The following is a 13,932-nucleotide window of genomic DNA, read 5'->3' on the forward strand; positions in this document are numbered from 1 at the left end:
GAGTATATATATATATTTTTTATTAAGGAGCGCTACTTCTAAATAAGCCCTACTCGATGTGATTTTAAATTATTCAAATTTTAAAATGAGTATCGAATGAAAAATAAAAAATATATATATACACATGAGGCATACATTATAGACCAAATGGATAGAAACTAGAAGACACAAGTACATCAAGTAGCAATTCTTTTCCCATTGGAACCAAATGGGAGACAAGGTGGGTGCTACACCCATGATTCACCTTTCAAGCATAGGAATCTCCGACCACACCAATATCGCGCCAAAATAATGTGGATAAGGGTAAAACTGTCATTTCACCAAATATCGTTATTGCTTTGTACAAGGGTAGTTTTGGAAGTTCATGTCACTACATTATCTGTTCCATCCACCGACCACCGACCTAACTCTCCCACCACAGTTTCTTAATTCCCTAAATTACCTAAAAACATAAATTCCTGTTCCTACTATAATCATACACAACAAAAATATTATTTTCCGCTTAAATTTATTTATCTAATTTTATTTTGACATGAAATTTTAAAGTTATAAATGTATTATGATGTTTAAATTATATATATAAATTATTAATAAATCATTTAATTTTATAATTTTAAATTCATACGAAAACCTTTTCATATTTAATAGAGATGATTTGACGAAAAATACTCCCCTTATTTCATTTTATATGTGCTATTTTTTTTTATTCGTCCAAAAAAACGGCGACACTAGGAGTATAAATTAATTCTTTGTTCATAATATAATATTAATAATTCTCATTGAATTATTGTAATCATCTTTATATAGTTAGAAAAATCCATTTCTCTATCGTCACCACTGAGCCAAATGACAACTACTTTTCCATTATTGATTTCCCTCTAAATTTCCCTTACCTCACATAATACGCCACCCCCTATCATTTAAAAAACAGCCCATTTTGTAAAATTTGATTCCAAAAACAGAGAAAATCCAAGAGGGAGAAAAAGGAGCATATTTTCACCTACATCTATAGGTATAGCGTATAGGTGAGATAATTGTGTGAGGATTTTTGGGAGCTTTTAACATGGCGGATGGCCAACAACCACCATATCTTATAAGGTACGAGCAGCTAAGCTTTTGAATAAACAAAAAAGGGACCTATAAAAAAACTTAGTAATTATTCCTATATTTACTTGTATTATTATCTTTTTTTAATTATTGTAGAGAGAGAGAGAAAGGAGGATTGATTGTGTCGGTGCTTTTAAGTTTTAAGTATATTATTTTTTATTTTTTTAAGGAGTCTTTTATTAGAATTTTGTTTTTTAATTATATTAAATAAAAATATGCTTTTAAGAAAATCAACGTAGAGTAGCCACAACCGCTACACCCACAATAACCTTTTGTTCACTTCCAGCTTTTTTTGCCTTTTCATGGGTATTCTTTCTCTCTCTGTTATTCCTCCCACCTTAGCTCTAGATTACAGGGAAGCTAAAATTTTGTAATAATTCCACATAATTATTATACACAAGTCAGAGAGAATTAGAGGACGAAAAGGTGCTTGCTGAACAAGGAAGATGGAGGTAGGTGGTGGGGGTGAAAGTGGAGTTACTGCAAGTTCAGGGGTCTGTTGTGGTGGTAAGAGAAAGAGCGAAAGGCCATACAAAGGGATTCGTATGAGGAAGTGGGGGAAGTGGGTTGCAGAAATTCGAGAGCCAAACAAGCGTTCGAGGATTTGGTTGGGCTCGTATTCGACCCCAGTTGCAGCAGCACGGGCTTATGATACAGCTGTTTATTATCTAAGAGGGCCTTCGGCCCGATTGAATTTCCCAGAGTTGTTAGTTGGTGATGTCGGGCTTAATGATTTGTCTGCTGCTTCAATTCGTAAAAAAGCTATAGAAGTTGGTGCGCAAGTTGATGCTGTACAGAACTCACTTGCAAATCATCATCATCACGAACATCCACAAGAAAAGTTGGAAGCTCCAAGCCCGTCGGAGTTGAAGCCCTGTTGGTTTCAAGAAAAGCCCGATTTGAACTTAAAGCCCGAGCCCGAAGATCCAGAATTGGATTACTGGTGACTGGTAATATTTAGTTACTATCGATATTACCAATAATAATAGTAATTAATATGCTAGTGTAATTTTAATTTTTTTTTTTTTTTTTGGCGTTTTGTTTGGGGTGCTTTGGTAAGAATGCAAGCGCCGCTCCAGGTTGTGTTAAAACTCCTAGCTTAGTAGCCTAGGATTGTTATATTCTAAAAATTATCACCTCTTTCTTTTATTTCGCTTTCTTTTTAATTAAGAAAAAAATTATCAGCTCAACAGTTTTGATGTTGTGAGATGTAAAGGGTATTTGTGTTGGTATTATTTTGTCTAATCCTAATTCAGTTTGTACTTAGTGGTGGGGGAAACAAATGGTGGAGTCAAGTGTGAATGCTGGATATGGATATTGGTCATGTTCAAGACTAACCAATTGTTTATTATTTTGGAGAAAAATGATTGAGTGAATAGAGCGTGTGTGGCGGCGACACAAAAGGGTATTGGGAGTTAAATTGTTATGACTTGTAGTCAATTAGTATTTTTTTTAAAAAAAAATATATTTTTATTTTTGAGTGATTGATAGCATGAATTAGTTTATGATGGAAAAGATTTTTGTGGATTTTAAAAGTTGTAGTTGGGGTGTTTGTGAGTATCAATTAGATGTTCGAGTTGAAATCTTAAAGAAAGACGTAAAACTTATAACTTGTAAGGTTATGATTAATCCAAAAACACATCCATTTTGGGTGATTAGGGGTGACTCGAATTTAATTTTTGAATTGACCTTAACTAAAATGTTAGTGTGATAGATAATTGTGATTGTGCTAGTACTACGCGAAAAGACCAGCGGATCCAATTGGGAAACCGCTACGGCCACTTGGACTGGCCGCCTAATGGGTGAGGATGAGGACGAGGGAACACCACTGGTCCTACAATGGCTTGAGTAGGTGCAAGTGGGTCGTATGTGATGTTGTGTTTTGCTTGACTCAAAACAAAAATGTACTACTACTACTACTACTCCTGTGTAGTCAATTTATGCCCACTAACAATTATTTCGTCATATATGTTCGTCCTTTCACTAACATATTAAATTTGGATAATTTGGTTCACCAAAATGTAGATAGTATTTTGCAGCTATAGTCGCAGGGATTGGAGTTCGACTCGTGTTCGGTATTTATAGCTTTTGTATCAAGGAAATTTTATTAACTCCCTTTCATATATGCGGCTCCGCCTACATGAGTTCATGATTGGATTTCGTTTTACCTACAAATTACATTCATATATACTTTCAATTGTGACAAAATTTTATAATAAAGTAGTTAAAATATCTCTTTCAACTTTTTGAACATGGCAACACAGTTGAACATCAAAAGGGTAACAATGATGTGCTCCATTTATTTTTAAGAGATAAAGATATGCAGATGATATTTGAACTTAATAAATCTTGGCTAGTAAAATCAAATGATATTATACCATATAGTACCCCTTTTTGACTTTACATAAATCTCAAGGAAAAAAAAGAAAGAATTTCGAAATTCATGGTATAAAATGATATTTATGACTGTAAATCATTTTATTATAAGTAAAAGATAATTTTTAAAATCAAATTAGCTTTAATTATAGAGCAATAACTTTTTTTTAGACGGACAAAAAAGTATTACTACATAGCTTGAGAAAGTGAGAGTAACTTATTATTATTACTGATAATTGTGGCGTCTAAATCAGTTAGCTAATTTTATGAGATATGTGTCTATTCAATACTCCCTCCATTTCATTTCATAATAAAGAAATTGTTAAATTTTGACATATATATTAAGAAAAAAACATTAAAATCATAAATTTTAACACAGCTTTTCATTTTTACCTCAAAAAAAAATTGATCTTGTAATTCTTTTTAAAAGTTAATTAATTGTTAAATTATAAGGACAAATTTAAAAAAAGATTTAATGATTCACTTATTTTGAAACACCAATAAATATCCCAATAATTCACTTATTCCGAAACGAATAGAGTAGAATTTTATTGAACCACTAGTACCTTATTAGAGTACCACAATTCTCCTGCACCATTATCGTCAGCAATTTTGATGACGAGACTATGGGCCACCAGCCATTCCCGCTTGCCGGCCACAGTCCCTCTTCTATTTCCAGATATTATCTCCATGGTCAAATCAAAACTGTTACATATGCACTAGCAATAAAATACTTTTCTTAATGGAACACGTTTCGACCTGGCACTAGATGTTCACTTGGCTCGTCTTTGTGTGATTACCAAGAACAAATTGTTGTTTGTTCAGTTAAAGTAAACTCTATACCTAAAGGAACTTTGAAACGATGTTTCCCATAATAATTTTAGTGAAATAAGGTTAAATATTCAAAAACATTTAAAATAAAAAGACTGAATATTACTACTATATGTCATATTTGACAAGAGCTGATTGCACCACTTTATTAGTAATAAGTCTTTCTGAATTGACCAAATGAATCTAATTACACGCAAAAATAGTGTTAGACGCCCCCCACCCCGCCACCCCCAACGAACAAATTAATGGCAGTGCGTCCACTGCTACTTGGAGCACCGTGCCTGCCAGGTAATTTACAAATAATCCTAGGTTTTAACCTTAAAAGAAGAAGCATCATCGAATGCTACTGTGGACGCTAATAAATTGAGAAAGGAGATTTATCCGGTTTAAATGGAGAGACTTGGATTCTTCCTCCAAATTGATCTCCCTGTTTACAAAAATACTTGATACTTAAAAAAAGGAGAAGAAGAAGAAGAGGCAATTGATTAGTGTGAAATGTGAATGCAAATGGAAATGCTTTTCTGTCAAATTCAAAAACAGAACCATCACCATCAGCATGTGGAAACGCCCCGTTTCCAAAAGACAGTCCGGTCACTAGCCACTAGGGCCCCAAATGGCAAAACTAAAATTGTGCCATTTCTGTCAACAGGACCTGTTGAAAATCTTCAACGGGGCTACTCTTTATTTTTTGTTTTGTTTTTTTTTCCACATCGGTTTACCCAACCACCTCAGCACGCTTAAAGCATTTAGTCAGTTGTTTTGTAGTTCAACAACCGAAGACAGAAAAGCACAGCCCATTTAGAGATGGGTTCCACACTAGGTAAATGAAGAAGACAAATAATTCATAACAAAATCAACCGCAAAGTCCATTCATTCAAAGAGCAAAGTTCCAGAGTCAAGAAAGGTGCCTACTATTTAAGGAGCACATAAAATGTTTCCCACTTGCAATAAATATCTGTTTTTTTCTGTGTTTCAAACCTTGAAGAGTTTTGACTCGAACACTTTGTTTTTGCATGTAGCCTTTTAACGGTATGATCTATCAGAATGAACTCTGCAATGTCTTAAACGCTGATGTAGTCTCACTATTCTCCTACAAGTTTGCTAATTACATAGATAAATCCTAGTCCGACACAGTATATATGAGAACTGCAGCTTATAAAAGTTGATTGCCTTGACCACCAGATCCTTTGAAAGAAGGGACAAACTGCAGTACTTGTTTTTACAGTTAAGTTATATTGGTACATGTCAATTTTCCGTTTCGGTAGCCCGCTTTATCTGAAGGGCGGCCCTTACAACGTTCCCCCTTGTTATAATTCCCACCTTCATTAACAATGGCCAATCGATTAGAAAATGATACGATTGAGAGGCTGTAAACAAAAATAAATTCAGGAACTTACCAGCCTACCCTTACCATCTACCACAGGAAGCCGGCGATATTTTGTTTTGAGTAGAAGTCTGACAGTGAAAGAAAGTACATGAGAGAGAGTCTTGGAGGCCTCATTCAATGAAAAGCATTACTTGGGTATAGGTAAATAACAAAAAAAAATGACAACCTTGCTGCATCCTCAAGATTGGTAGATTCACGAACTACTAAAGGAGCAGGTGTCATCAGATCACCAACCACTTTCCCTTTCGTCTTACCAAGCAACTTTTGAACCTCATTGAATGTCTGCAATTATTATTCAGAATGTGCCACAGCTTTATTAGCTCTGAGGTGCAATGTGATACTGTTAAATAATACATAAGCAAGTGAATTTTAACTGTTTTTCCTCGCAGCAAAAAGATGACATACCATCCCAAGGATGCCAAAAGGCCTGAAAATTATCATTGTATGGATGTGAAGGTTATCTATCTTTCCAAAGGAGATCCAAGGTTTGGAAGAATGGGAAACACGGAGAGGATAGATACTAGCCTAAACATAGAGGCAGTTCTGTAGGCTTCTTTAATTAGAGCCATTAATTACATTTTACAAATAACAGGCAGTTTTTCCTGTATTGTCCAGGCCAGAAACACCTAAATGCGCAAAGTTGACATGATGTAATAGCTTAGCAATCAGGAGCATCCACATAGAAGATCAGTGCGCAAGGATTAACTTGAAGTCCTCAAGAATTCTCGAGGTTGGAACAGGAATACTTTAAGAAGTAAGGCACTTCTTTAGGCAAACTTTTTAGTGAGACATGCCAAGTTGGTGATCAAGAAACTCTCTTATGTTTCCTCCCCTCCGTTGTGCACAATGACAAAGACGAGCAGTTTGGGAAGGGGGAGGTGGAAATGAACAGGAAAAATTAAGATGATAACACTACACTGGCTTTTCTCACATGGCAGCCATTGACACTACAGGATAACCAATTGCAGCACTGCTCCTCTTAACTAAATTTTTTTTTTTTATATAGAATAAATATTTGTAGGTATGCTCCACCGATAATTGCCAACTTACCCTCTTTCCCCTTATCCACCTTACTGGAATCCCCTTTCCCTCAGTCGTTAACTGAAGTTCCAGCCTTAAGTAGCTTTTGCAATAAAACTTCACCAGATTTGTCACTAAAGTCTGTGCTACAGTAGGCCCAAGGCAACTAACTGATGTTTAGCGGGGAGGGGGAGAACAAGAGGCATTCTTTGAGCACGTGTTTCCATTGGGCTCTTTGTTTTCCCTCATCAGTTCTCAAGTGAATATCCCCCTTACACTACGGAGATAAATTCACTAGTCTTCTAAGCAGAAATCAGAGGTCTTTTTGTACATTAGAAAAATAATCAGAATTTTGTAAAATTTTGGATTTTATGTTAAAAAGGAAAATATGTATGGAATTGGCAGTGTGAATTATTTTAACAAATATGAAATACAGTAAACAAAGGCATTAAAATTTTCTTACTTTCCAGTTGCTGTCTACTTCAGGAAATATGCCTGCATCAGCTGTTCCTGTACCTAAGAGAAGTATTTGAAAAATTAACATATCAGGATTTTACTAATCAGTATAAAATCAAATGGAAAAGGGGAATGGAAACGGTGAAGGACTAACAAACTCTCCACAAAACAAAATGAAAAGGTAAGACAGGGAAAGTTCCACTCAAATCTATCAAGATTCAACAACACCAGCTGGTTAGCAGCACCTCTGATCTGATATTCTAATTAAGATTATTACCCAATTAATGCGATAAGCAATTCAATCTTGAGCAATCCAATTGAAATCAATAATTTAGGTGACAGATGCTCTACCGCCACGGCATAGATTTGTTGTGAATTGTGATGCCCATAAATATCAATTACTTACCTCTGGCATAAATAATTTAATTTCCCATATAAAAGAATTTTAGGCTGCAAGAATGAATTTTTTCAGGCAATTCCACTTTCAGATAACCAAAATCTGAGGAAGTAGATTTACAGAAGACAAAAAGCAACCCCTCTTCCTTCAAGCATTGCCCAAAATTATGACAAGTGGATGTAGTACTGACATGAATGTTTTCCATGGCAGAGCAAATAGTGCACAGAGCACCCAGGAGAGCAAATCATGCCTTCGAAAAGATTGACAAGGCAAGAATGATATAAAAGTGAAAAATGAAATACAGGATAAATGAAATATAAGCTGAACATGTGGAAGGAAAAGGCAGCGGAGGAGATGGGAGGGGGATTTGAGTGGGAACCACTAGCCTCACAAAGGGTAAAACAACCGACATATTCTTAATCCAAATAAAATTTCAGGACTAGATAATTTATTTCATATAAAGAGAGAACATAAGCCTCGGAGAGGTTTTCAGTCAGAGAACAGCTAGAGTTTTGAAAAGGTCCCAAACAGAGAAGCACAATAAGGAATGAGGGAAATCTTAATTTATTTTGCACCTTATAGTCGTAACATAAGGGCTTAATAATAATAATAACAACAACAAATTTAAAGGGACCAAGTTTTTACTAGAAATTTGGCTATAGTAAAAAGGTCCATAGCACAATAAGGAAGAATGAAAACCATAATTTATTTTGAACTTATAACCAGAAAGTAAGACTACTAAGAATGATAACAGCATTTTAAACATGCTTTCTTTTAATTAATAAGCAAGTCCAACCTAAAAGCAACTGGAAAAATGATTTGGAATTTGTTCCTCGTTGATTGACATTGTAACTTCAAAGTAACAAACTAATAAAATAGCGGAGGTATCAGAACTTTCACAATGATAGGGGTAATCTAACTAGAGAGACATGTTACTGTTACATGTTAACCAAAGAAAAAAAGGAGAAAAAGATGCAGTATCCTCATCTCAAACATAAGCTTGCCTGGAGTATGAAGGCAAACAAATTATGGAAGATTTTAGACTCCCAAAATTTAAAATCCAATCATCGTTTATAGGCTAGTTCAGTGGATTGTATCCCATTTTCTCCATTTGGCAGTCCAAAACAAACAAAGCAGTTACATGCCAAACACATTCAAGTTTCAACGAAAATAGACCAGAAAAGGATATTGGTCAAAGACCAGTAGAATTCATTGTGATCTCAACATGAAGTCATCGTAGCATCACCATGAAGAAAATTTACCTGATACAGAGTCGAGAGCTAATAGATCATAGTCAGAAACAAGACCAACCTGCACAAGAAAGTGTTAAAGTGAGTTAAGAGTCACACAGTGGTTGGGGAATGGATTGGTGGTTTGCTTGTATGGATACTTGGGCTCCCCCCCCCCCCCCCCCCAATCATTGTAAATAACCAGCTTAGCTGTCTAATAAACAAATGATATGTCCAGTCTTATATCAATCTATACGGTTTGATGGGCCGAATTTATCTTCAGTTTATAGTTTACACAAGGTAAGACACCAAAAAATGTGAAAGATTCCTAATGCTCAGCTATGATGATACTAATTCAACTTTAGTGACAAATTAGCTTTAGGTATGTAGTTTAAGAGATGCTCGTAAGTGCTACATAAGTTGGGAACTGAGTCACTGGATAAGGGGTGGTTACAATCAATAATGCGGGAACTACACTGGATTTAGCTGCTTAAATTGCAAATCAGAACTTACCAATTTCCAGTTATCATCAATCACAGGGAAACCAGTGATCCTGTGTTCCACTAGAATTTCCAACGCTGTTGCAGATATCATCATTAATCAGACATTAACTTCATGTAGATAAAGTAAAGATAAAACTTGAGCAGAAAAGTACCTTCATCTACCGATGTATTGGGCTTTACCACACGTAACTCCTCTTTTCTAGTCATGAAATCACCCACCGTATACACACCATTTCGAGGCTGACACAAGTAGAAAAGCTTATGATTTGGTAGACATTTTTGTGAAAAGGAACTTGTTGATGCAGTTGAAAAATGCATTTACAGTTCCCAACTGAGAAGAAAGGGCTTCAAAAAGAAACAGATTTCAAACAACTTGTGAGGTAGAGGTTCACATTAGGAGCCTACCTATATATTGATCCCATTGTCCCAAAATATCCAGGTGGTCTCCCAAGAGTCAAATAAAATAAATCTTTTTATAAGACATTTAAAATGTATTATGTAATCATTTTGAAATAAAAATGTGATTTATAATGTATTCTGTGTAGTTCCTAAATATCTAATTTTATTTTCTAAATACCTTCATTTCATTTTCAGCAAACGTAATAGCAAAAGAGTTACATATTCCTTTATCTACGAAACATCCACACCCAGTTGTGTAGCCAAAAAGGTTTTGCATTTAGTGAGATGCAATCAACTGGAAAAAAAAAGAAGGATAGTTATAATTTTAGACAGAAGAAGTAGTACAATACAATTTACTTGCCTTTTCTATCACTTTCTTTTTCAAAAAGCATGAGTGCCTGTTAACTAATCCGCCTAAGCAGACGGTAAATATGTAGCTCTCCCTGTGTGGAATTAAATTTCACTGAAGTTTATTACTCCATAATACTAATGATGGATAAAATTCAGGTTCACTTCTCACTTCTCAGTTCTTGTTAACTTAAGTGTATATAAAATCTTAACTAGCACATAATTTAACAACTCCTTTTATCACTTCACATTCAACTTAGTTTAGTGCTAACGAAACTTATCAAATTTCCGGATATACAGAAGTTAAACAATGTGATAGTCCCTACTCCCAACAGATGTGTTTTCAACCTAATCCAGCAAGTATTAAGCTGAAGAAATCAATTGGTAACTATTGAACATATTACAACAATTCACTTTACAATTTACAAAGCTCACAGCACTTAGATAACTCAGATTGAATCGAACAATGTCTCTTCTCTTCAAAATGCATCATTTACAGCAGATTTGCAAGTTGGCAGAACCAAATTCCTTTACATCTTATGTCTTCAGTTTATCCTTCCAGCAAATTAGATATTATCCTACAACTAGTGTATGCTATGCTAAATTACTACTATTTGAGCTGCTAAAACAGAGTGAAGCTAAGCTAAGAGTTGAATCAAGTGAGCAAAAGTGGATAAGGAAGCAAACCGGTACAGAATTGGCCGTCAAAGTGTTGGATGAAGCAAGGCGAAAGGTCTCTCTCGAATCCGCAAGTCGGTAACATTTAGGTGAAGCAGCAAATTTGTGGCCGGGAGGAGATAAGAGCAAGCAAGGCAATTGACGGTGGAATGCAGTGGATGTGCGGTGGAGACAGATTGGAGACGGTGATATAGATGCCATCACCAACGGGAGAAGAAGACGATTGGAAGTTGAGATATTTATTGTGCAGTAATGGCTTCGACGGAAATTGCGAAGCCAGTACGAAGAGGATGGCCTCGTCAGTTAGTTATATTGTGTGCTTCTCGAGGCAACTTTCCTCTACTTGGTGTTTCTCATACAAAGATATTTTTATTCTACTACCACGAGTTTCTTTGATTGACCACATAGTTCAAATTGGATGTTCTCAACTTGTTGATACAGACCTCAGATTAGTATAATTGGTACACGTTGTTCCGTAGCATGCAGAAAATCTAACTATTGTTATTATACATGAAACGTGGTATAATTATGTCTAAATCAGCTGTCGAAGGATCAAAATTGGGCCCTCAATTCAAGTTAAGTTGCTTATTCACAGCCTAAACCTGTTCCTAAATTGCCTATTTTAACAGATTGATTTTAAGTTTTACTAAGTATCTACAAGCATGAGTTAACAAATGACACAAGAAATGAACTGCTAATTTATGTTATTCGTTCTGCTATATTTCAATCAATAATTTTGTTTGTCATATTTGGACTTGTTTTACTATTTCTATATTTGAATTTAATTTCTTTCTTTTCTCCCTTTTCTCCTCTTGTGGAGCTCTCATCCTTTTTGCTTCTGACTCAAATTCACAACCTCAAGATTGGCGGTGAAGGGTGTTTAGATTTGAGCAACTCCTCTGACCCCCTGGGATTAGCTGATCGAATATTTACCTTAGTGTCTGTGAACTTGTGGAAAATGGACGTACAGGGAAATATATGAGGCCGACAAGAAAATGGGTCGGTTTTTGTTGTTCAATTTAAAACAGGCTGAAATAACAATGGGCCATATTTACTGTTGTTGTACCAGGCGATCGCAGTGGTGTACAATGGCCCAATTATTTACTAACCATTAATTCGGCATTATTAAAGAACTATTTGCCATGCCCAACCTGTTTTTTTCCCTTTAAAAGCATCTATCTACTTGACCAGATTCATATCTTTTTTTAAAAAAAAAATCTTAACAATCAAGGTCCTGGGCTGCTTATAAAGACAACTATTATTAAGTTACATTGCAGATTTCAATAGTAATAACAATAAGAAAAGGGCCATGAGAATTCCAAATACAATTTAGAATTGTATTTGGAAAATTGAAAACAAGTAAAACTATGTTTCACTTTTCTTACTCCTATTTCTTTTACAAAATTTTAAAAACAACTCCAACTTTAACTTCAACTTCAACTTTGAAAAATTATAATTTTCATGATCAAATGATTATGTACACTTACGCTCTTCAAACCCCACTCTATAGGAATATACTAGTTACAACAACAACAACATCCACCTTATTCAAAAGTCAAAAGTCAAAACGAAACATTAACATACAAACTACAAAACCGAAAAAAGTGAAATGGAGCCCAGAGGAAAAGCATATGTGAAATCCTCGTATGGATCATATACATGGAAAAAGCCTTGAATACTAATTATGGTGTGAGAAAAGCTGCCACCATTTTGGTGTTACAGAAGAAAAAGAAAAAGAAGATAAAAGCAGTACAACTTAAGGCTTCGTCTGGTTGGAAATGTAGTTATGTTGGGATTAGTTATGCTGGGATAAGTTATACTGGGATTAGTTATGCTAGGATTATTTTTTATTGAGTGTTTGGTTTGTTGTTTTCAAATTAATATGTATGATATAATTTCTAAGAATAAAGTATTTGATTACCAAAATACCCCTATCTTATTTAATTTCTTTTTTGTTTATATATATTTGTTTTCAAACTTTAAATATTTATTCTTAAAAATAAAACTTCCATCTTCTTTAGCTTAACTTTTTTATGTGTGCATTTTCATGTTTATATCGTGTGTATTTTAAAAATAAAACTTTCATCTTATTTAGCTTTAATTTTTTTTGCATGTGCCTTCATATGATTATACCATGTGCGTTTAAAATAAAAACTTACTACAGCTTATTTAGTTTGAATTAAAAACTTTCAACTTAAGTTTGTTAAAGTAAAAGAAGATTTGTTGTTTATGTCACTTCATTTAAACACATATTACTCATATAATATAGAATATTAAAATTCATTTTAATTGATATATACAATATCAATTTTCAAGTTATTAAAAAACTATTTAATTTAAAATATGTAATTGAACAATAGAGTAAATTGTGAAACGATAATGTGTATTAAAACTAGACAATGCCTTTATAGTTGTTAAAATATTTTATAGATTACTAGTGAATGGTAATTATTATTATAAAATCTACTTACTTTAGTTAATCTTTTCATTGTGTAGTAAGAATTTTTTGTGTTATCAATTCACAAAAATAACATTTGGAAGGAAAAAGTTGATGTTAAATTCTATTTTTCTATGCTTAAAAAATTATAGTACCTACATTTTGTTGGATATATAAAAAATTATAGTACCTAGTTTTGATCCTTATTATGTATGAATTTAACATATTTTATTTTTTAATTTGTTAATTTTGCATTTTGATCCTTTATATAAGAAAATAGCGTATAAGTTTATAAAATTCACAAGTAATGGAATGAAAAAAAAATGCAAAGTTTAATTAATAAGAGGCTAATTTTTCTTAGTCATATATTTTCTTCGTTCCAAAATAAGATATTTTAGTCTTTTTAATTTGTCATAAATAACACGTTTTAGATAATCAAGTAGATATCAATAATCTTTTTTCAATTTCAAAAGCAATAATTAAAGATGATGAAAAAGATTGGAGAAATGTGTTTGTAATGGATTTGGGATATTTTTGTCATTTTATAATTTATCCCGGGATAAATTAAAATGGGATAGCTTATACCATCAAATATGTGGTATAACTTATCCCGGAACTATTATTAATCCCGGAATAAATTATCCCAAGTATTACCAAATCAAACGGTGTATTAAAAAATTTATTCCGGGACTATTATTTTATTCCGGGATAACTTGTCTTAGTACCTCACACCAAACGGCCCCTTAAAGTATAAGATTATATAG

The 13,932-nt window shown here is 33.9% G+C and overlaps 2 protein-coding genes across 3 annotated transcripts; one reads left to right on the plus strand and one right to left on the minus strand.

Moving 5' to 3' along the window:
- Positions 1-681: 681 nt before the first annotated feature.
- On the plus strand, positions 682-2,297 carry LOC107860267 (ethylene-responsive transcription factor RAP2-10). Its single transcript, XM_016705549.2, has one exon. It carries the CDS (start codon positions 1,554-1,556, stop codon positions 2,052-2,054), a length of 501 nt encoding a protein of 166 aa, XP_016561035.1. The 5' UTR covers positions 682-1,553; the 3' UTR covers positions 2,055-2,297.
- Positions 2,298-5,155: 2,858 nt separating this feature from the next.
- LOC107860266 (CBS domain-containing protein CBSX1, chloroplastic) lies at positions 5,156-11,199 on the minus strand. 2 transcript variants are annotated; one of them, XM_016705548.2, is made up of 8 exons: positions 10,741-11,199; positions 9,459-9,546; positions 9,317-9,381; positions 8,837-8,885; positions 7,185-7,237; positions 5,868-5,983; positions 5,712-5,769; positions 5,156-5,634 (listed from the first exon to the last, which is right to left on the minus strand). In XM_016705548.2, exons 1-8 carry the CDS (start codon positions 10,930-10,932, stop codon positions 5,560-5,562), a joined length of 696 nt encoding a protein of 231 aa, XP_016561034.1. In that variant the 5' UTR covers positions 10,933-11,199; the 3' UTR covers positions 5,156-5,559. The 2 variants fall into 2 exon arrangements, with proteins under 2 accessions (XP_016561034.1, XP_047263325.1); XM_047407369.1 differs by having other exon boundaries at positions 10,747-11,127.
- Positions 11,200-13,932: the final 2,733 nt, after the last annotated feature.

The sequence above is a fragment of the Capsicum annuum genome, chromosome 2 (assembly GCF_002878395.1).
Source record: "Capsicum annuum cultivar UCD-10X-F1 chromosome 2, UCD10Xv1.1, whole genome shotgun sequence".
Classification (NCBI taxonomy): Eukaryota; Viridiplantae; Streptophyta; class Magnoliopsida; order Solanales; family Solanaceae; genus Capsicum; species Capsicum annuum.

Bases quoted from the DNA above. Each gene is read 5' to 3' on its own strand.
- LOC107860266 (XM_016705548.2), bottom strand. From the start codon at position 10,932: ATGGCATCTATATCACCGTCTCCAATCTGTCTCCACCGCACATCCACT. The intron at 9,547-10,740 runs GTTTGCTTCCTT...TACTTGTGTCAG, and splicing joins TGACGGCCAATTCTGTACCG to CCTCGAAATGGTGTGTATAC. The intron at 7,238-8,836 runs GTAAATTTTCTT...TACTTCTCTTAG, and splicing joins AGCTCTCGACTCTGTATCAG to GTACAGGAACAGCTGATGCA.
- LOC107860267 (XM_016705549.2), top strand. From the start codon at position 1,554: ATGGAGGTAGGTGGTGGGGGTGAAAGTGGAGTTACTGCAAGTTCAGGG.